At 53.5% G+C, this 23,631-nt stretch overlaps 1 protein-coding gene across 2 annotated transcripts in view; it reads right to left on the bottom strand.

Annotated features, from left to right (window-relative positions):
• NATD1 (N-acetyltransferase domain containing 1) overlaps positions 1-22,922 on the bottom strand; it is a 29,770-nt gene extending 6,848 nt beyond the window's left edge. The window contains exons 1-3 of one of the 2 annotated variants that reach the window (XM_059716776.1): positions 22,763-22,922; positions 22,036-22,157; positions 3,981-4,067 (exon numbers count right to left, since the gene is read on the bottom strand). In XM_059716776.1, the coding sequence (XP_059572759.1) occupies positions 4,017-4,067; positions 22,036-22,157; positions 22,763-22,859 (270 nt within the window). In that variant the 5' untranslated portion in view covers positions 22,860-22,922 and the 3' untranslated portion in view covers positions 3,981-4,016. Of the gene's footprint in view, positions 1-3,948; positions 4,068-22,035; positions 22,158-22,762 lie in introns of those variants that run through there. The other variant, XM_014604300.3, reaches the window with a different exon arrangement.
• Positions 22,923-23,631: the final 709 nt, after the last annotated feature.

Genomic DNA, 23,631 nt, shown 5'->3' with positions numbered 1-23,631 from the left:
GGAGATGGGCAGCTTAGGGCTTTGATGGAGAAGCAATAGTCAAACCCCTGATGGTGACTACAGACTGACAGGCCATTGCTCAGGCATGAAGCAGGGGGCACAGCTGCTCCTACTGTGCAGAAGAGACCGCAGGGCAATGCAGGGGTGGGGAGGGGGGCAAGAATGAGCATGGTCTGGGGGGAGGGGACAGCATACACACAGTAGGAAATAGGAAGATGCCCTGCAAGCAGGCTTCTCCCATCATGCACCCAGGTTGGAGGCATGGCAGAGGAGTGGATGGCGCAGGGAGCAGGCTACAAAGCCAGCAATGGAAGGGCACATGATCCAGAGCAGCAAGTGGAGAGACTTGCATGCAAAGGAGAGCTGCTGGTTGTGACAGCCTGGATCTGTAGCAGGACTAGCTGCCTCCCCCCAGGCTCACAGCACAGCTGGGCTAAGGAAGGGCTGCCAGGCAGGAGATCTCAGAGGTCCCAGCACCCGATTCCAATGCGAGCTGGAATGGCTGCAGCCCACCTTTGTCACAGGGTGCATGGACTCCAACAGCTGCACTCCCGCCAAAGGTCTGTTTTCACCAGTATCCTCAGATTACAAATGCTCTGAGGCAGGATTTGCTGTTATCCACAGCCCAGCTCCTGAGCAGTACCCTAGAGACTTCAGGCATTGTGCAAGCATGCCTGAAGCAGCAGCCCCTATTATAAGGAGGAGTAACTTAATCCTGCCCTGTGCGGTGGGCTGACAGATCTGACAAGGCAAGAAAAGCCAGGAACAGAATTTCTAGGAATTACTGTGCTGCCCGGGACACTGCGGCGCTGGCACTCTGCCTGCAAGAAAGGTGAGTCAAGGCCTGGACGCGGTGCTGGAGAAGTGGGGCCAGTAGTGTTCCTTGAGCAGTAGATGGTGCTGGTGGGACTGCTAAAAGCATTGTTTATGCCCAACGTCTCAAAGCCACAATCACTTCTGGAACAGGTGACCGGCAAACTGACAGCATAAAATATGAACCAACATAGCAGGCAGGGGAGAAGCAGAGACTGCTGGGCTGGGAAGGTGGCAATGACAGGACGCAAGAATGCAGGCGTGCACATGTCTGAATCTCACCTGGAGAGGGGAGCTGGCAGGTGCCCATGGAAAACACCTGGGGCAGACAGACTAGGGTACAGAGATGGAATAAGAAATGAAGGTCAAGGGTAAAGCACCAGTGAAGTGTATAAAAAGGAGTTCAGCAGAAGATGCCCAGCAGGTTGCTTGAAGCCTTTGAAGAGGAAAGCCGCTCACAAACATAAATCCATAAGGGCTTGAGGAGGGAGGAGCTCTACAGAGAAGAAAGCCTGTCCTAGGAAAGGTGAAGCCTGGCTTGGAGACGAGGAGCAGGTACTCCCAGAAAGGTCGAGGACCAGTATGTTCAAGGCCTGGGGCCGGAGGCATCTCTGAGGTCATTGCTGTAAGATGCAACTGCTCCATTCCCATCTCTGAGCTGGCTGAGCAAATGCAGGCAGAAAGCCTGGAGGCAGGGGAAGAACCAACGAGGTGTCCAGAGACCACATGCAAATAAATTGGTCTCCACTTGGCATCTCTGGCTTCCTCGTTGGCTGATGCCCAACTGGGACGAAGACTGGAGGAACCCAGGGCACAGAGGTGGCCTGGCAGAACATCGCGGGAGCTGGGAGGAGGCCGTGGCAGCTCAGGAAGGATGGGGTGGGGAGGGGAGGAGCAGAGGGCAATGTGCCACAGCTCCATTTGGACTGGACCTTGAGGCAGGGGAGGAGGCCCCTGAACTAAGCTTTTCCTTTAGCAAACAGCAGGACTTTAGACTCCATGAAATGCTGGGGAAGGAGGAAGTCCCCCCACCTCAAGCTTCCCTGCTGGGCCCAGAGAATGCCAGGTCCCCCTGATACTATCACCCCCCTCACCTCCCCTTCCACCATCGAGGAGCAGAGACACTGATGGTGCTGGAGACATCAAGGATAGACACGTGGGCTAGGATGCTGGAGAAAGACCCCAGTCAGAGTGGAACATGCTCTCTGGTACATCACTGCATGGGATGGCAGAAGAGCAGCACCCCTAACAGTAAAGACTCCAGTCCTGCTTGGAAATCCATGCCTTCCCCCTGGCCCACCAGAAAAGCTTTTAATTAAGAATCCATTCATTTGCTCATCTGGGGAATGCCTAGATCCTCTCCCTCCCAAGGGAATCTTCCCAGCTGCAAGCTCTTTGCAACAACAGCCGCCCAATTTGTTAGATTTCTTCCTGGATACCGTGGAGGAGGAGAAGCACTGAAATGCACTAAACACGCACGTTCTGGAGCAGGGAATGGAGATTAGCCAGGAAATGGCAGGGACAGATTTGGCTGGTTTGGTTGTACTCCCACAGCAGAGAGCCACCTCTGTAAAAAGGGGTCATTTCACTGCCCCACTGACATCCTGTAAAAGAAGGTGCATGCTGCTGGGGGAAAGCTACAGGGAGCAGAGGGAGAAGGCTTTGGATCTCTTCTATTATACAGAGCCACTCCTCGGTAGATGACAAGAAACAAGGATATTTGGGAGATGGCAGAGCCAGAAGGAAAAAAGGAGGATGAAAACAGGTTTGGTGATGAGCAACATACATCTACCCTGCCCCAGCCTGTCTTAACGCTGCCAGCAGCACACCGGACAGAAAAGGTCTGGAGGGGTCTGAGCTGAGAGATGAAGAATAAAGTCAAGGGAAGCGATTCTCTCACTGGAGGGGACCTGAGTCAGGCCACAATCACACCATAGCGCACAGCTCTGATCTCCATATTGGAGGATGGAGACCAGGAGTCCTCCAGAGAGGACAGAGCAGTGCATGAGAGTAAAAAATGAAGCAGATTCAGCCTCTGACATGGGAAGAGGAACAGGGACATTCCCTATGGAGAAAGGGTGAAGGATGGCTTGAGGAGGAAGGATGCAGACAGGCACTGGTCCGGTGGCAGAACGCCACTGTGGGATGGGAGACACGAAATAGCAGATGGCCGTAAGTTAGTCACTGCACCAAACGTGCAGGCAGCTGGACACGGTCACTGGGAAAGGGCAGCGGGAGGAACGTGGCTACTTCTCAGGATTTATTAGAGCAGGCTGTAATTGGCCATATGGTCCCCCCTGGCTCCGAATGCTCCAGTGCCTCTCGATGCCTTCTCCTGATCCTGCTGGATGAAACATCCCTGCTGGCTTTGCGGCCTCCATTCAGCAGCTGTTTCTGGGGACCTTGCATGCCACCCACCCACAGGCCCGACAGCTATTCTCTTTTCCTGCTCCTGTTGTGTGGCCCTGCTTGCTCTCACACAGCTCACTCACCTGTGCTGGAAGGGACACTGGGAGAGGGCTTCATGCACAAGACTTCTTGTGGGGGGCAGCGGGGGGCACAGCAACGCTCGCAGTTACCTTCCAGGCTGGTGTGCAGCTCTTGCAACGTGCTTGGAAGGAGCCCCCCTTGGCATCAAATGTCTAAGATGAGTGGGTTTTTGTGAGGAAGGATTTCCAGATTTGGGGGGAAAAAAAAAGATATTTCCCCCCCCTTTTCCCTCAAAACTAGCTTGGTTGCAGTCTGGGGGTCAATCTGGGTCATTTTTGTCATTTCTAAGCCATCTGCAGAAGCCTCCCTCCTGCCCTCAGCTATATCTTAGCTGGTTTTTAGAGAGGCTGACTCGTACATGGGGTAGGCCACTGGGTGAGGCTGGGGGAGACATGGATTCTGTTCCTATCTCCGCCACTGACCTGCTCCCTGGTCTTTGGCAACTCACTTCGCCTTTCCGTGCTCCTATTTCTTCCCCATCCTCTGTCCACCTCGTCTCACCCGAGCTCTCTGAAGCAGGGACTGTGCGCACACATCACGGGAGTGCAGTAGAGCCCCGCTCCAGTCAGTTCCTCTTACCGCTACTGTACAGAAGTGTTAGTCTGCGGGTTAAGGAAGCATCTCCAGACACTGGCTGAGCTGTACCTTGGCCAGGTGTTTGGCTATTCCTCTTCCTCGGTAAGCATCAGGGACCTCCGTGTGTTGCAAGTCCACTATCCTCTTCCCCACGTACTCATAGAGCAGCACTGCCTTGTCGTGGCAACCTGTGGAACGCAAGGCAAGAGTGAAGTGCTTGAATCACCCCGGAGAGCCTCCTGCCGAGGGGGACCCAACACGGAGATGTGCCCATCCCAAGCCCTGGCAGGTTGGCTCACCTCTGCTGCAGTTGCTTGCAAACCTGCTGGATCAGCTGCAAAGGGGGCCACTGCACCTTGGCACTGGCACACTGGCTCCCACCAGGCATGAGCAATATATGGAAAGAAACTCTCCTGTGATAGACGGAGGCTGGCTTGGGGGAAACTAGAGCGCTTATACAGCTCTTTGAGAGGGGATCTGGTAACATTTTGGCATGGCAGATGAAGTGCTAGTTCTGACTGGCAGGTTTTAACCCCGAGACCTGCCAGAGAAGACATTCTCCTGCGAATGCACGCTGGGAAGCAAGTTACATGAACGCACAGGACGAGTTACGTGTGCACAACACATAACAGCTGTTGATGTCTCATGGTAATTTAAACACAAGAGGAATTTAATACGTGTAAAGTAGATGTGTGCTAATAATGGATTTTTGGTTTGCCCGATGTACTAGGAAGTCAACATTTTCATTCCAAACTGAAGTTTTGGCCACTTCCAAGGTATTTCTAAAGTTTAACACACACAACTTTAAGTACATTTTACAAAAGACACTGAGTTGATAAGCTGAAACGTTTCCTTTTAAGAGATGTGTTGAAAGGATTTGGATTGTATTGCGTTTCATTTTCTTGGACTGAAACAATTCAGCAACTTGGACATGACATGCATCTGCCAGCTGGTCTTGACAACCCATATCTGCATTTTTTTGGCAAAAAAAATTCTCTCTCTCTCTAACCTACAGTGCTAAGTGATAAAGTTCTCAGATCCTGAAGCTGGATCAGTATTAGAAGAAAATCCTCTCAAGTTTATTTCCACAGGGTTATCCATTCCTCAGGGAGTTCCTCGTGCAGTCATTCGAGTGACAAGGAATCTCCCGGGTCAAGTCTTCTGCGATTACAGGCACCTCATCACAAACCCTTTATATAAGCTGGTCAAGCTCATCTTAAAAAACCTAATTAAACTTTTTCCTTTAAACCCAAATGCTCCTATTGGAAGGCTCCTCCAAGACCTCCCCAGTCCCACAGTTAGAAACTATTTCCAATTTAAATTTCTTGGTGTTTTCTTTCCATTTACTTTTTGGCCGACACCGTCCTTCAGCTTAAATAATTCTTCCCCCCACTGGCATTCACACTCGTGGAGGACGTGCTAGGCTAAATAAGCCAAGATCTTTCAGTCTCTGTTGGTAGAGAGGCTCTCCATCCCCTCGATCAGTCTAGTGGCCCTTCTCTGCACTGGATCCAGTTAGGAAGTCATCGTCCTTGAATGCAAGGGACCAGAAGTGTACACAACATCCCAGACAAGGGCCTGCCTGTGCCTTGTGCCCTTCTCTCATGGAAATACCTCATGGGATACACATCCTGGGATCCTATTTGCTTTTTTCCCCAACCACATCATGTCGGTGACTCAGTCGGTTGACTAATCCTCCAAGACCTTTCTGCACCTCTGCCTTCCCAGCTGATGAGCTCCCAGCTTCCAGCAGAAATTATTGTTGTTGTTTGTCCTCGAATGCCTGAACTTGCATGTCACCCGATTGCATTTCATTCCTTTCCTCTTACTCCCGTCCTCAACGTCCTCCATCTATTCCTGGAAAACAGTCTGATCCTCTCTGTACTGAGGATGCCTCCCAACTTAGGGTTGTCAGCAAGTTACCTACTCTGTCAAAAACACAATGAAAAATAAAGCCAGTCCCGAGACTGATCCTTGAGCAACTCTACTAATACCCACGTCAAGCCAACAGGTCTCTTTCCAACTCAGTCCGTTTCCTCTTTACTTATTCCACAATTTTGTACTAATCCCATCTTAACCAGCAGCATCTCCATGTGGCATGATATCCTATGCCTTACTGGACAAGATCTCTTTTTTCCTTTAACAAGACAGCTAGCAGGTTAGGCTGGTGCCATCAAACACTGATAAACCTTGTGCTTTGTCCCATTTTCCAGTGACCTCTAGTACATTTACTCTTGCCTTCAAAAATGTGTTCTAAAGCCTTGCATGCTATTAAGGAGTTGCCAGGATCACTTCTGACCCTTTCTTAAATACGGGTATTAAGATTGCTGTAGTCCAGTCATTTTATATTACCTCCGACTTGCAAGCAAGCAGTTTTTATTAAAAAGGACCGTCTCACACGGTTCTTTTGGAGGTCTAGGATGAGCGTATCCCAATCCTCAGAAATAAACTCTTTGCTCCCATTTCTAAACATCCATAATCCCCATTCCCTCTAGTCATCCTGCTTCTTCCTTGACACGATCTCATCATCCTTCTCCAAAATGGAAGGAAAGCATTCCTTTGGTTCCCGTGTCACTGGCCTGGCATCAGAAATTCAACACAACCAACGACCAGCCCCAAGGGAGAGCATCTCGCAGCAAAGCTGCCCTGGTCGAAGCGACTTGCAGGACTACAGAATTAGGCTCCAATTCTACTCAATCACTCCAAATGTAGGAAAGAAAAGTTAGCTGGTGATATTTTACTCACCTGTCAAAAACACGCAAAAGCTCAAGTGAGCAGTTTTGGACAGCCAAGTTAGACCCTTGCATGTGTGGTCAGCAGGTAAAAAAGCAGCTCCTTCATTTTCTCAACAATAGCTCTCACAGCCAAGCAACAGCATTTCTGATGGGGCTCATGGACCGTACATCTGCACGCCACAGGTTCTGGGACCCACAAGGGGAGCTGATGGATCTGAAGATATTAAAAACCTTGCTGGGTTTGCTTGGCTGTAAACCAGTAGTGGCCTAGATATAACTCCATGTATATTTGTGAAAGCTTGCAGCTTACCTCAAGCTTTGCATGTGGTCACACAAGAGAACATCCAAGCCAGGAACACACACCTGAGCTACTGGCGACTATCACATGGCATCTGCAAGTTTAGAAAGTTTCAGCTCCAGTTAGGGAACAGCAATCCCACTGCAGTATTGTGGGACAGACACCAGAGTATACCACCACAGATAGATATCACAGCAACCCCTGCTTCAGGCATTCACGGTGTGTAAAACTGTGCAAACAACAGATAGGCAGAAAATTGTTGGCAGTTTGATGAACCTTGATGAATAAAGAACCTGTTTGCAAAAGTCAGGACAGGGAAATGGACTGAAAAGTAAGTGCATGAACAAGGAGCGTCAGGGTTAGGGTTAAGGGTCCCTAACCCTGTTCCTCATGGAGAAATGGATGTTGATGCAAAGTGGGTAGAAGATAACGCAGAAAACTGACATTTTACACGCATTTCATACCAGCAGAAAATGGCAATATGTGAAGAAACAAGCCTGTTCTTCATCATGAGTAATTCGACCAGTTCTATACAAATTTCCTGTGTTGGGAAACTCTCGCTAAAAGGGTGGATTTGGAACCGCTCCACAAGAGCCGAGGAATACTGTATGTTGAGCCAATTACAGGGACACTGGCCACCCAACAATACTGCTTTAGTTGCATAAAAAACCCTTGGGAAAAGGAAAGGAAAGAATGGCCGAGGATAAGTCACTTCTCCACAAACACTAGAGGGCTGTTAAGAGACAATGGCAGGTTGAAGAAAATGAATCATAGCAGGGGTTCAGAAAGGTGGGGAGCAGCCGACTGCATGAGCCGGGCTGAGACAGAAGGACCCTCCTGGGGTTTCTGAAGGCGGTTGGACATTTAGGTTATTAGGGGATGATAAGCTTTTATCTATGATAAGCCTGTAGGCTAATCTTTGCTCCTCTTGCAGAAAACAGGACAGTACTTTAAGAAGGCTCTCAGATGACTGAATAACCCTGGTCACAGGCTGCCACAAGAAAGAAAAGCACAAGTCCAAATTCAATCAGACCTGTTGGGCAGGCCTGGTTGATACCTAGCATGATGCTTCAGCCTAGGACTTGGTCTAGGAGGGAGAACCGCACAGCTCCAGCACAGGGAAGAAGGAAAGGCCTGAGGCGCGACATCTCGGGGGTTTGCTTAGAGACCGTAGAAGGCTTGGACCCCCGATACAAACCCTTCCTCCCGTGTGTGCTATTACAGCTAACCCAAACCTAGAGAAATCTGCTTTCCAAGAGACCCACAGCCTCAATCACAGGGATATAAAGCAGGTTCCTCCTACCCTCATGTAGTTTCCATAGACCACAGGAAGCGAAGCGTTCAGTGGAAACTTTCTTTTATAGCAGTCCAGCAACAGCCCCTGCTATAATGAAGGCTGTAAAGCGGCTCATTGTAACTGCTGCTTTCACATGCTCCGAGCTTCCCACCACGCTCCCTTTCTGGCTTGACACCTTCCAGGGTCTCCATTTAATGTTTTCCAAAAATTCAGGCAGATTCCCTTCATACCTGCATTGCAACAGAAAGAAAGAGTCACTTTTCTTTTAAGTTGCACATGCACACGGTCCTGGAGCAAAAGATGGCTCAGTTGGAAGGCAGATTTGCTAAGGACAGAGACTTTACTGAGTATTATTTGCATTTCTGTAGCACCAGGAGACCCCAGGCCATTACACGTGCAGACCACAGTCCTAGTCTTGTTTGCAACCTGCATAGCCAGGACAAAAAGCATTCTCCCTATTCTGGAGATGAGAAATCAAAGCCTGAATTCAGCCGGTCATGCTGACACAGCAAGGCGTAGGAATGTACATTTAATGTCAAGCTCCTGAGAACAAAGTTGGAAAGGGCCTTTGGGTTCATCTTGTCCCACTTCCGGCACAGACACGGGTCTTGCTACTCCCAAGCCATTCAATGGAGAGGCTTATCCAACCTCTGCATGCAAACCTCCGATGAAGGAGAGGCCACACTTTCCCTGGGCAGCTCTTTCCACTGTCCTGCTGTTCTGACAATTAGGAAGCTTTGTCTGAGATTAGGCAAAGCAGGTTTTGATCCAAACACAGGCTTAAGTGCATGGAGAAATCAGACTATAAGTCACAGGCCAAAAGAACTGATGAACTCTCTGGCAGAGCCAGGAACCAAACTCCCATTCCCAAGTCTCCAGTCTACCTTCTTACACACAAGCCCAGCTTTTCTCTTCCTCTTCTCCTTTTGCACTGTTGCTTAAACATCTGATGCACTGAAAAGTATGCCCCAGGTGTACCGAGTAGAAAAACACAGCCGTCCACTGGACCACACTTAAAGCACAGGTGTATTCTACATCCGTACGCAGAACTAGCTTGGCGTGCACAGGCCCCGATCCTCTGGCCGACTCGGTCGGTGCCCTGCCCAAGGGTCCAAGCCTCTCCTTCTCTCTGCTTGTGACGCACGGTCTGATGCCACACATGCTGGTCACAGCAGGGTAGGGCTGGCATCCTAGAAACAGGAGGGGGATCTCTGGTGTATGGAGCTCAGATGGCAGCGAGGCGCTGTCCCCAGGCCAAGGGCAATGGCAGAATGACAAACCACCCCAGTGCTCTACGGAAAGAATCACAGGTTTCGTTTCATAATGAAGGGTTATTTACCAAGCCCAGCCACCTCCCACGGGGACAGAGAAAAGCAGCATTCATGAGATATTAGCTCAAGCCACCGGACCCTGGATATGAGGGCATTCGGCCTGGCTGAATCACTGAACATCTCATCAGCGAGCCCACGTGTCGGCAAGATAGAGGAGCACGCCTGCCTGCTCCGGGGACAATCTAACTATGCATGCAGAAGCACGCGGTGGGCCTCCTCTGCAAAACAGCTTTGGGGAAAGGATGGTCCATCGCAGGGGCCGAGGTGAGTGTGCAATGTAGGGTCATACTGCAGGGCAAGTGGAGATGGAGGGTGAAGGTGAGAATCATGACCAGCGTGTATGCATCTTGCCTCCATTCGCCAGGGAGGGTGGAGATTACACCTCTTAGAGGCAACAATCTTCACGTTCACATGGACTTCAGCAAGAGGAGGGTCCAGATTCGAGGGCAGAGGTGCCCAGCAGAGTCACGGGGAAGACGAAGCCAGTGGGCAGATGCCCTGGGTGTCGCTGGCGTGCAACAGCATCTCGTGTGTGACGGGGACACAGCATACAGCTGCTGGGGAGACACCACCGGCTTCTTCTCCATCTTGTGCGCGTGTTGATGGGGAGAGGAGCTCACCCTGGAACAACCCATCAGCTCAGAGGGGAGGAGGAGGACAGGCCAGTTATCAGGGGAAATCCTGGTGATATCCCCTGGCAAGCACGAAGCCGTCTGGGGTGGGAAGAACAGGATGTTGGGACCGAGGACATGTAGAGTTTAGGGTCTGCCATGTAAAACAAAAGGGGGGGGGCAGACACTGAAAAGCTCCCCCCCATGCTCCCCACCCCGCAAGCCCCTGCAGCCTGTCGACCTCCATCAGCCTTGGGGGCCAGAGCATTTCCCAAGTGGGCCAAGGAGCTAGCACTGAGCTTCCCAGCTCTTTCGCCAGATGGTTCGCCAGGCTGCTCGGGGTACGTCAATACTAGGAAGCCTCCTATTGTTTTCTGTGCTCTGCCAGGCAGCGCCAGGCTGGGGGATGGAGCGCAGGGCTGCCGAGTTCCAGGGAATGTCTGGAGTCAGCAGGGCCAGAGCGCTGGAAAACAGATGACTCTCACACGGGTTTCCCCTGCCAGGCCGTGGCGTCACTTAACCCTTTTGCACGTTCAGGCGCTACGACGCACTGGGAATAGATCAGACGAGGAACCCTGACCCCAGAACAGAGGAGGAAGAAGAGCCGGCTAGATGCAGAAGGCTGGCAGGAAACCAGCCCCAGCGGCCAGAACACCTGCGTGCAACAGGAGATTCCCACGGTGGTTCCCAGTCTCCTCTGGCCTGGGACAACCCCATCCAGGGAAGGGCGAGGAGGTCTGTCCCCTCTCCACCTGGGAGCCTCGCCTTCCAGACTTGTGATCCCTTTTTTCAAGCTTGCATAAGCCAAACAGAGGCAGCGCCGGTACCACCCCCAAGCCAACGGGCCAGAAGGGACGCGCGCTCGGAGATTAGCAGCGACAGGCAGGTATAAGAAGCTGCAAGCTATTTTCTACCCAGAATGGAGCAGGCTGTCCCACATATCACCACGGCCCTTGTAATCCTGCACTGGGAAGCCAAAGGCCTTAGATGACCCTAGCCCCATCCTATCCGCATGCCTTGCGAGCTTGTATGGATTTAGCCTCGGAGAGCTCCCCCGGCAGGCAGGTGCTATCATCCCCGATTTCCAGAAGGGGAACCAAGGATCAGAGCAGCTAAGTGACTGGTCCAGTCATACAGGAAGCTTTCGGTGGAATAGGGAACAGAGCCGATATCTAGGCCAGGAGCCACTAGGCCCATCTTCCCCTCCAGAAGGCCTCCCTCTTACTGAGGATGCTGAAGCAGGGGGAAGAGGGTCTTGGCCGGCTCCACTGGAGCCTGCAGAGAAACACCAGCATAGCACCACAGCATCGGGGTGCTCTGTGCAGCCCTGGGGTGCTGCATACGGCTTGCTCTCCCCTGAGCAAATCCAGCCAGAACAGCGGCCTCACAGGCACGTTTCATAAATCGGTGAGAAAACACATGGGAGTGTCATGAAGTCCTGCAGCCCGTGAGTAGCCTCCCGGTGCCAGGAATGGTGAAGGGGTGCCGAGGAGCAAAGGCAAGGCCAGAGAGCATGAAATATACTTAGCTGTTTTTGGCTTTGCTGCGGCAGAGCTCAGCTGCTTGCAAACTGGGGAGCAGAGTCCAAGGTGGACCACATGCTGCCAGGGCAAGGGGCCTACTGAAGTCCATCGGGGAGGGCAGGCTGCCACCCTATCCCTGCTATCAAGTAGCAGAGAGTGCAGAGCCCGAGGTCTGTCCCTATGGACAGAGAACTGGAGCTGCTTTGGGGGTGGCGTGGCCGGAGAGGAAGAGCTATATTTAAAAAGTCTCCTAAGCCCCCCAGGCTTGCGGAGCCAAGATTTTTAACCTGATGCCCAACCTGAATGTGTTTCTGTTCTGCGTGCCAGGCTCCCCCGGGGAGGGGAGGGCAGCCTGTCCCCATGGGCTGCAGAGCCCCACGCGGATAGCTAGCAGCTCAGCATAGTCCTTCCTTCCCCCATGAACTCACTCTGCGTTGTCACGAAGCGCCTCCCCAGGGAGCCGTGCAGGGCAGGCCCCCAAGGCTGGCTATGACAACCTGACTGCATGCTCCATGGTTTCCCACCCAGGAGGCAGGGCCACCCTGCGGGGCTTAAGGAGGGAATGCCAAGAGAGGAGCACTGGGATGGGTGGAAATGCATGGCCCCAGACACCTGCCATCTCTGTTGAGCCTGTGCTGGGAAGTTTCCCACCTCTGCTGTCCCTGAGCCCATGACAGCTCCTACCCCAGCGAGTCACAGAAGCACCTGGCGGGGCTGCAGGCCTCAGCAGCAGCCCGCTGCCCCCGCCTCCACTCAGCCACAGGAGCATGCACAGCCCGAGGGGGCAAAATAAACGGGCTGCTCCTTGCAGCCGTGCCCCGAGCAGCAGGCGACGTGGGCACAGGGAGCGGAAGCCATGAAGGAAGGTCTAGAAGGAATTAGGGACCTGTGAAGAGAGAGAAATGCACACAAAGACAGCGGGGGGAGGCTGGAGGGAGCGAGAAAACGAACAAAGGAGGAGAGTGCTGCAGTTGTACAGGCGCAGCAGAGGCATTAACCCTTCCCAGCCTGGGCTGTGACAGTAAACTAGGACCCACAGTTCCCCCAGCTTTGGATGTACCTGCTGGGTCCCCGAGCTCCTGCTACCCAGACTCAGCCCTTTGGGACAGACCCAACATATGAAACCACCTCTAAACCCGGCCCCTTTCCTCCTCCCAGGTCCCCAGTCTGGCCCAAGAGTCTGGTTCTTTCTGGACTCGTCATTGCTTTGCGTGCCCAACAGCTCCGAAATTCCCCAGGCCAGCCTGCCCAAGCACCGGCACCACCCCCGTGCAAGAAGTGACATTTCCCGTAGTCTCCCAGAACTGCCCAATTCCACCGTCCCTCGGGATTCCAGCTCTTCACGGTCCAGGACTCGAAGGCACAACAGGCATGATGGAGTGACAAAATTTTGGTGCCACTAGATCTGTCCCTGCCCTGCTGCAAAGATGTTCCTGGGAGAAATGGAACGGACAGAAATCCATCAGGGTGAAGAGCAAGAGGAGCACCTGAGCAGGAAAGTAGTAGTCCTCATTTAAAAGTTTCACTGCTAAGACTTACTAGGGCGAGCGTGGCCTTGGGTCTCATCCTTCCTGGGGGTGGTTGTGAAACAGAGGCCCTGCCAGGCTGTCTGCTGCAGTCGTTACTAAGAACGGTCCCCAGGGCTAATGCTGCGTTCCCATTAGCACGTAACCTGTGCTCGCACCGGCAGGAATTGTGCGTCTAAGGGCAAGACCCCGGACTTCCCAGGCTTGGCTCAGTGAAGCTGATCATGCAAATTCCCCAAGTGCACACATGCACTAGCCAGTTATGAGGAGCTAGAGATTTGCATATAGCAAAAAGGCGATCTATTTGAATTTACCCAATTGTTGCGGGCAGAGAGAGGTGACGCAGCTGCTTTACTCTAGGGAGGATAACAGGAGGGCTATTAACCATCACGTTTCAGGGCAGAAGCAAACTGGGAAGAGGCCAAGGCAAGCCCTCTGCAAGGGGATCCTGGCTCTTTCATCTGAAGCACGTCTCCTTGCAAGGCACATCCACCCAGATGCGATTTCAGAACAGGCAGGTAAACCTGCACGCTGCTTCGTCTTGCACATCGCAACCCTGTCTGAGGGAAGCTCCAACCGGACTCACCCCAGCTGCTGGGTTCGAGTCCCACCACACTGGATTCATGCACTTTCAAGCATCCCTTGGTCCGAGAAGGTCGCAGTCACAATTCGTTCCTTGGCCACTCTGGTCGACTTCCAGGACACAGATTCCCCATTTCTGACGTTATCACAGACATAAACCCTCAGTCCCCATCTGCCCTGGGCTCCCTGGACCAGTGCTGATGCTTCAGTAGCTCATGCACAGCTCCAACTTCATGGGCAGTTTAGACTTGCAATTTGCCTCTCAGTGATCTGCATAGTCTGCATTCACTGCACGTGGGCGCAGGCTCCAAGGGCTTCCAAACACCAACCCCTCCTTACTTTAGGTAGCACAAGAAATAGAGAGGTCTGGTCAAACTATTTAATACGTACATGTCTGTGGCTGCCTGAGACGGGGACCTTGCCTCTTGCCAAGGGGTAAATTGAACACAGTTTTAGCTTCCACTTGTTCTGGGTAAGAGCAGGTGCACAGGCTGTTACTACAGAGCAGCACGAACAGTCTTCAGGCTTTGGCCTGAGTTCCTTACGGAGTCCAAAGGTCGTCCTTCCATCACATGGCTTTTCTTCCAAATTATAATGTCTCTCTCCTGTGTAGGGAATTCCCTTCTCTCAGCTGGTCCCCCAGTTAAACCAACCCTTCTGCTAAGCAGCATGCCCCTGTTTCACCTCTTCTGCCCCAGCTTTCTGTGCCTGTGAATTCCCCTAGCTCTCGGGGAGGGGGGGGTCTGACCCAGGGTTAAACACCTTGCTGCTTTGTTCTGTTCAGGGATTTCCCACTCATTAGGCACAACTCTCCATAGAGAGTTTGCAGAAAGCAGCATTTCAGTAGGATGTGGCCACCCCATCATCCCACCTGGATGGGGGCCACAAAGGTTAAGCCACTGTCCAGTGTCCCAGGTCTGGAGACGGGTGAATCACATGCTCTTGGGCTGTGTCCACACCCCCACCCCGCCCGAGGCGTTCAGCATCACGCACTGAACAAGCTCAGAGCTGACAGCGCCGATGCAGACAAGCAGATGTTCTCCAAGACATCACACCCTGTTCTAGCTAAGTTGTGGTAAGGACTCACTTGCCAGCCCCCTAGCCAAGGCAAGGCTAAAAAGCATGCTACGCTGAGCGAGGCTGCAGCCCATGGTTTAGCTCTGAGCAGGCACAACACCCTGGCTCCAGGTGAGAGACCAGAGGAAAAGGGATCCTGCTTTGAAACAGAGCTAAAAGGAGCCACCCAAAACAGAGGAAGGAGAAGCATCTACTTGCCCAAGCTGGGACTGCAGGAGAGAGGAAAACAGACCAGGCCGCCTGATCTAACAGGCATCACTGGAGCAAATAGGCAGAGACAATCTCCAGAGCAGCTTTTCCCTGCAACTGTTCAAACCGTCATTGAATCCTGCCCCTGGATCTGGCCCTGCAATCTGTTCCAGGCAGCCAAATCTCCATCCCAGGGGGTCCTGGATTTCATCGTCATCTGCCTCCCCTGCAGAAGAACCCAGACTCTAGCAACGTCCGTGCTCGCTGATCTCCCCACGCCGTGGTCGAGCATTTTGTAAGTTGAGAGACCAACTACACTGTTTGAGAAAGGAGGCGAGGCAGGGCCGAGGAGGGAGCCGGCACACCAGAGCTGAGGGACAGATAGCAGATCTGTGCCAAACTGCCACTCGCTGGCTAGTGATCAGATTAAAGAGACTCTAGGGCTTTCTGAAGCCAGTGTGATCAGTATGAAGACACCGTGGGCAACAGGCTTAGCCTTGTCAGCTCAGCTTTTCTTGTGCTACCATCTTGTGTCAATGAGTTGCCAGCGTGCTAATTTGTGCGGCACTCCTCCTAGAAGCACTGCCATATTTCTCTGCATCGGGGTTTTCTCCTCCAGACACAAGCCGTGTCCCCACACCATCCCTCAGCATGACTCATTTCCCAGGGGGAACACCCCGGCAGGAAAAATAAGCTATAGTGCGCTTCCCACGAGGGAGCACAAGGTGTTTCTCTTCTGCAGGAGTCTACGCCCAAGCATAAAATGGCTGCTGAACTCTGCCCGAAGAAGAGCCAAGAGGAGCGGATAGACCCAGACCCCAATGAACCAGTACTACCCCAATCTCGCAGCTAGGGAACGAAGGTGAGTCACTGGGCTTCCAAAAGACCCGCTCTTCTGGGGAGAGCAAGGGGTGCAACTTGCTTTAAGTGGATCACGCTGTAATAAAAGACAGACAAGGCAGAGAAGACAGAGTAAGGATGGACCTAGGACCCTCCTGGAAGTCTAACAGGGTTGGAAGATACAGATACCTGCTGTTCAGTAGATACGGTTTAATCCTCCCTCTCACATGCCTGCTCCTTGCACCCACGGGCTGTGCCAGGGCCTTGCGAGTCCAGAGGTCAGTCACCCATGCTCCGCTGCTAGTTCTGCAAAGGTGGCCAAAACACAAGGCACGGTGCTGTTTTTGGGGCCTCCCAGCTCAGGGGTGCAGCTCCCCCTTTGCCAGCCGAGAAGGTGAATCCTGGACTCCCCGGGGGGTGCAAGGTCCTCTTCTATGTGGATGCGCCAAAGCAATCGTCTCGCCCTCTGGATAAGAGATGGAAGGGTAATGGCTGCCCGTGATGGGCGAAGTCAGCGCAATGCCCAAGTCTGCTACCAAGGCAAGTGTCACACATCACAGTTTCAGTGTCTAAAACAGCCAAGTCACAGAGAGTTTTGCTCAAGTCACCTGCATTGAGGGCAAAACCAGACTGATGGAGGAACAGGAGGGGTTGGCATCATTGTACTAGCATGTTACACCCGCAAGACGCTCCCAGGTGGGTGCTGCTCGTTCTGGCATGACCCCTGCTCTCCCAAGAAAAACAAGATGCGTTGTTTCATCGGGGTCTTTTGCCATGCCACTTGGGCCTCACGCTCCTCGCCCTGGCCAACAGCGAAGCTGGGAAGAGCTGCACTCACTGGAGGTTGCTGTGTTTACTCTCTATCCTGCCCCCTCTCTCCCACCCCAAATACCTGCATCACACCAAGCTGGTTCCTACTAGACCAGCTGCTGTCCCTGGGCTCCCAGCCACCCACCAACCCCCTCCCACACAGACCTCAACCAGGCAAGAGACAACCGCAGCACTGGAGCAACACGTGCAAAGCTGCTGCTCGCCCATTTTATCCTTTTCCCAGTCCCTCTCGGTCTGTCTCGTCTATTCAGACTGCGAGCTCCCAGGGCAAGATCTGCACTACACTGTACCCGATACGCTGCAGGGCCCCGATCTTCACTGGTCCCTAGGCCATTCCACGGTAAACACAATGAAAATATTTAACCTGCAGACACTCCCGCACGTGTTACCTCTGGACTGGGCCTGCTGAGCATAGGGGAGTTCGAGTCAATGCAAATCAGAGACTGTGTGGCCCAGTGACAGGAACAAGGCAAGAAAAACAACGCAGAGGAGGATATGTGCATTTGTTATATAGTATATATAGAAGCATAGAGCAGTCCCACGCCCCTCCCTTTTCCTGGTTTCTTGGGTTGCAAGTCTGAGCTGGGGAGACAGGTCTAAGCACCTAACCGAATGAAACAGAGCCCAAGGCTTTGTCCGGGCTGGGGGATTTTGCATCAGCAGCACTCTGCCTCGCACGCTCCCCCTGGGGAGTTTAGTTCCCAGTGGGAACAGGCACAAATTGACGCCAAGCCCTTCAGGGCCACCGCACAGTTAAGAGGGAGCTCCACGTACACTACTAACACGGCTGCCCGCTTCCAGAGGTGCTGAGCCTCTGCCGGTCCCAGTCAGTGCTCAGAGTTTCCCAAATCAAGCCCTGAATGCATCTACTAGGTGACTTCTTACTCCCAAATTTAATGGAGCCCAACAAACCATGAGCAGGTCACAGCTCATCAGTCCCCGCTGCAATGGGGAACGCAGGACACCGCTTCCGAGACCTGGTATCACAGCTCCTGCAGCTCCATTTTCTTTTCCCAGATAGCACTTACAGGTCCTGAGAGGAAGCAGTCTCCCCAGACGCTGCAGAGCCAGTCAGGTAGTTCTCAAGCTCTGGGACATTACTTGCTACCGGTTGGGTTTTTGTGACAAGCACTGAACTGTGAAGGAAGCATGTGCTAAAATGGGCTCAATACCTTGCAGTGAGCTTGGACAACTCACTCCACCCTCAGTTTCCCCATCTACAAAATGGGAATAAGGCATTTCTCCACTGCAGGGATGCAAGGTGTGAAAGCATCTGAGCACCTCGGTCCTACACTAGCAGGGCTCACATGAGGCAAGCCTCGCTTGGCTTCACCCCGCTTGAGACTGCCTTCAAAAAGCAAGGTCCTCCCCTAGTTCTGCACACACCAAAACCAGAGAGGCAGCAGCGAGCATGCTCTGGGGATGCCCCCACTGCCCTGGTTGAGAGCAGCTGGGGTGTCTGCAAAGCATCCTGGTTTGGGGCATGCTCCCAAGCCATGCAGAGCTTGCATAGCCAGCCTCTCAGAGCCACAAGACCGCCAGTTCCCACGTCTCCTCAAGTCAAAGGTCCTGGCTGGCCAAAACGTTGCCTCTGGTGCATGTTCCAATCCACAGCAGCCTGTTGTGCGAATGAAAGGAAGGGGCCAGGAGGTGGCCAGTTGATGCAAGCTGTTGCCTTTGGGCCAAATTCTGCTTTCAGCTGCATTGATGCACAGCTCCGACGGGCTCCATCGGGGAATCCGGCTCCAAGCACGGTAAGCTGGCACGGGTCCTTAAAAGAGTTGGAAGCTGTTCCCAGAGCAGGGTTTTATCCCCCTCCCTCTGCACTAAATCATCTCGGTCTGGAGAGAGAATCCCCGAGAGAGGCTGCTACTGAGCTTTTATGGCCAGCGAGCTCAAAGGTGATCATTAAGCCATTAGCAGAGGCAACTGCAAAATTAAACAGGAACAAGTTGTTCTAGGCAGCTCCCATCCATCTGATTTGGAGAGAACTTTAAGGGCTGTTCTTGCTCTCGGTAATGACTCCGAGCAACTGGCACGTTACTACGGAGAGAAAACAAAACAGACCACAACACGCAGCGCGGAGCAGATAAAACACAACTGCCACCCAAGACAGCGGCCTTCGAAACAAAAGGGGGTTCGTATTTATTTAGAGCCGTTTCCTGTTTGGGATTTACCTCCAGATCAAGTGGCTGAGGAGGGCAGCTGCGATCATGCGGAAGGAAAGGAACTTCATTACTTTAAAAGAACACGCCGCCATGTACCGAGAGCTGGGAAGGAAGCAGGTTTTCCACCCCGTGAGGTGCCTGCCCTGATGTGGCCTGGGAAAGTTTTTGAAACCTGAAAACCAAGACCTTTCCAAACTTTTCCAGGAAAAACTAGAGACAGACACTCGACTGGTGTGAATCAGGCAGTCTCCCTCCAAGACAGAGTCCCCAGTCTTACTCAGTCTTGAAACACATCCCAGATGGGTGCTCCAACCGCTAGGATATTAACTCTTCCCTCTCATTTTGAGCAGAAAATGCAGCCTGAACCCCAGAAGCCTCTCCCGTAAAAGCAAAAAAAAAAGCAGGTGGTGTCTTTTCCATGGAAAGATTCATTTTTGATGAACTGACTTTTTCCAGGAAAAAACCAAAAACCCATCTCATGGGAAATGCCCAGACCAGCTCTAGCTGTTAGCAGTCTGAGCAGAGAACCCAGTTGGCTTCTCCCTTTTGATGTGCCCCATCCGAGACAGAGGCCGACTCCGCAGAGTCAGACTAGGATCACTTCACTTTCAAGTTCTCAGCGCTTTTCCCCCCGCAGGATGCATGGGAAAGGGAAGGGGTTAAGAGGAAGCACCCCTTGGGCCCATTAGAAGGTTTTTAACCACATGCTGCCAGGAGGAATATCAGTGGGGGAAGCCAAGAGCGCACCCTCAAATAATTCCTGTGCCCTACACGAGAAAGGGAATGCCAGCCTCAGGCTTGACAGCGAAAGCAAATGGAAACAAACCCTAGCCAGGACCAGGTAGAGAGACAGGTCAATTCTGCACCTCGTCACCTCCATGTTTCAGGCACATCAGTACAAAGGGCCTCTTTCCTTTCACCCGTGACCACCCCCGGGGAACGTTTCCTACAAGTGGCACCTCGCCACTGAGTGACTGCGCCTTGTGTCCACAGATCATGTCCAAACAGGCCAGAGGCCCGCTGCAACACCTGCATCGTGATGTAGCAACAGGCAACAAGAAGCTTTGAGGGTCTGCAAACCCTCCAACACCTGCATTCAAGTACGACTGACGCCCAGCCTGGCAGACGTGTTGCAGGTAAGGGCTTCCCTGCTGCTCGAGGTTTCTCAGAAATAAAGCATTAAGCCACAACCCCTTAATGGCAGGTTTATCTTGTGACCACCTTCTAGGGTTGGTTATGGCTAATAATAGCAGCAAACTAAAAACAGACCGACTGACACTGCAGTCACACACAGAGCATAATTATCCAGCAGTTAGAACAAGTTCACACCAGGGCTCCCGAGTCCTAGTCCCACCTCTGCCACCAATTTATCGTGCGACCCTGAGTCGCATCACTTCCCCGCACCAATATTTCCTCCTTCTGCAAGACGGACAGAACAATGCTGGGCGTTGGTGAAGTGCCACCGTGCCAGCACACGCTCACACTGCTGGTTCGCCGTACCAGGAGTTGTATCTGGAATCACGGAGGGCCAAGTTTTCAGCACAGGAGCCGAGGCCCGACCCTCACAGGATCAGCAGCAGTCATGGGTGATGCTGCCTGCCAACCTGCTGAGCTTCCAAACACCGGTCACTAGGGTCCAAACCAACCTCTGCGGAAGCCAAGGGACATTCCCAGACTTCCTTAGGGTTATATCAGGCCTGCAGCCAACGGAACGGCCTGACACTAGCTTATTCACTTCATATTTTTGCATAGGTGGTTTCCTGCTGGGTTGAGGTTCTCTCGCCAGGCTCTTTTCCAGCTAAGGGTCACTTTGTCACCAGACTGACTGGCAGGCAGGGCGGGGTGGCTCAGAGCAGCCCGAGCTTTTGCAGGTGACAATCAACCGTCAGACTGTCAGGATGGACGCTAGCACAGAGTCCACTCCTAGCAGAATGGCTGCTTGTGGCCTGTGAAAGCTGCCCTGCCCGACCTCAGGACAGCACAGCCAAGCACCTCTGCAATATCTGACTGGCGGAGAGTATTCAGGGGTGCAATGCTGAAAAATTAACTTCCTCAAAACAACCGTCTGCTCTGAGCCTTCCCTTCACTGTCGGCACGCAGAAGTGTTAAAACGGGGAGGCCAACGTGTGCCTCTGCACACTTCAAAAGGAAACATGCTGCATTGTGCGCGCACTCACAAAAAGAGATCAAAACCGAATCCAGTCTGCTCCTCGGCTTGCTCATTTTCTCAGTCACCGGGCACCATTTAGTCTCCTTTGCTGCCTATACCCATTGCTGAGCCTGAAGACTACACTTTGTAATTAGTGGTTTGAGAGGGGGGAAGTTTCTAAAATAAAAAAAGACACAAGCTATTCTTGTTGTTTTATTGAGAATGCCTCCTACTCCACGTATAATTTCTGAACTAGCCATCCATTTTTATAACCATCTACCCTGCAATTTCTGTACAGCAAGAAGATAGGAGAGAGAAAGAGAATTAGATTTAACTATTAGAACTATCACAGATCAAGATTTTGCCAGACAACAGGAAGCGTTGTGGGGTGCCTTTATCTCATTTCTTACTGCAAAATAAATGCAAGTGGGGGAGCTACCGGAGCCCACAGCAAACGGGATCTTTGCGGCAGGGTCAGGACCTGTTATCGCTAGTGCAAACACTTACACACAAGTGGTCCTACTGATTTCAAGAGGATTAGTCGTGCACCCGCAGTCTGCTGGACCGAAGCCTGCACGCGATTAGACTGAGGTGACCCTCCAGCCAGCCAGCTCTCCGCAGAAGGGGCGGCGGAGAGGACTTCAAATGTGTTGAAAGGAACCAAGCTTTAAAAGGGCCTCTTCCTGACTGCTGGATGTTATGACTGTACGCGATCCTCAAGACGCACGCATGGATGCTCCTCTTTGCTACCGTCAGCTGTCCCATTGAAACAAGTGAAGTTACACGTGCACTCACACGCTGACGGAACCAGGGGCTAATCCTGGTCTTCCTCTCCCTCCCAAGTTAGAAATGCTTCTTAAAAAAGAAAAAAAAAATATATCTCTGCAATCTGGCCCCTTAGCAGTTCCACTTCATGCCGCTCCCACAAAGCGCCAAAGCCGGAGGTCACCCCCCAAAAACTCCCTATCAAGAATTTAAGCAGTCAAACCCGACACCTGCCTCCAGAACGTCCTTCGCGCCCCGAAACCACGGTGCGGCCCATCTCGCCTCGTGCCCCGAAACCACGGTACGGCCCATCTCTCGCATCCTGGCGCGACGCACAAGACAGGGGTTTCTTTCCGCTGCCCGTCAGAAAAAACGAAAGGGATTTAAAACAATCGCCCGCCGCCTGTCCCTGTGGGTTCAGAGTCCTAAGCTACCGGGCCACAGTTACTCAGGGCAGGTGGCGCGGAGGGGGCTCACGAACTCAGCGGGTTCACTGGGGGGGCTTTAATGTGCTAAGCCTGGCTTTCTCCGGAGGACGCAAGCAGCTGGCAGGGAGGGACAGGGTCAACCTTGGCTTGTAAAGAGATGCCGACGGAGGCGGACGGGGAGAGTCACAAGCGCAGCAGCCGCTTGGGCGAAAGCAACCGCAGCAGCAGGGAGGAGCGGGCGGATGACAACCGGGACACCCCCGGGAGTCCCCTTGTTTTGTCTTCGCTTGTCCCAAGCCACCTCCGCCAGCGAGGGGCCCCTGGGGGCAGAGTGGCGGGGCTCCTGCCGCTCGCCCGCGCCTCCCCACGGACAAGGAGGGCTGGGGGAGCTCGGGAGGTGCCCCCCCCCCGCTCCAGGCCGCTCCGCCGCCCCGGCCCAGGCTTTGTCCGGCGGGCGCTCGGCCCCCCGAGGATGGGGAGGGAGGCTGGAGCAGGGCTTCCCCGCCCGCCGCCGCGCCCGCCCCCAGCCTCACCGTTGAGCCGCACCGTGAACTGCCGGCGGCGGCGGTCGTGCTCCACGCGGATGGGGCCGGCGGGCTCGGGCGGGCCGAGCGCGGCGGCGTGGGCCATGGCCGGGCCGGGCACGGCGCTCCCGCGCCCGCCGCGCCGCAGACAATGCTGGGGAGGGACGGCCAGGAAATCAGCTGGGAGTCACGTGGCGCGCCGCCGCCAATCGCCGCGCGCCGCTTTTGTTTTGATACATTCCGGGCGGCTCTTAAAGGGACCCCCCCTCCCTCCGCTCAGCTCCGCTCCCGGCTAGTGCGGCTTGGTGTGAGACCCCCCTCCCCACTCTTGGTGGGACCCCGCCACCTGCCCCGCGTCCCTTCGGCTGCATTGCTCCTCGTTGTGTCGCCTGCCCGCACTGAGACCAGCCCAGCTCCGGCCTCCACTTACCCGGCTGCAGCCTGAGCCCATTGCCTCTCCTTGTGTCGCCTGCCCGCACTGCGACCAGCCCAACTCCACCCCCGTTGGAAGCGCCCTTCCAGGAGCTGGAGGCTGCTCTTCAATCCCAGCCCCAGACTAAATCGACCCATTTCCCTCAGTGCCTCCTCGCCCCCCGGCCCCCCAACCATTTTTGTTGCCCTCCTCTGGACTCTCTCCACATCCTTCTGTGGTGGGGGCCCAGGCATGGCCGCACCGGTGCTGAATAGAGGGGAAATCGCTGCCCTGCAGCTGCTGGAAACACTCCTCCTAATGCAATTTCGTCCTTCCGCTGCACGTACCCCAGGATACATCCCCGGGGTGGGTGCAGCTGTTCCCAAATGCAAGCGCCTTCCTCCGCTTCCACAGATGCTGCTTTCATCCCGGTGAGAAGTGGGCAGCGGTGTCACGCGGGGGTCGG

Source organism: Alligator mississippiensis, chromosome 13, assembly GCF_030867095.1.
Source record: "Alligator mississippiensis isolate rAllMis1 chromosome 13, rAllMis1, whole genome shotgun sequence".
NCBI classification, from domain to species: Eukaryota; Metazoa; Chordata; order Crocodylia; family Alligatoridae; genus Alligator; species Alligator mississippiensis.
This window is presented reverse-complemented; position numbering and strand designations above follow the sequence as displayed.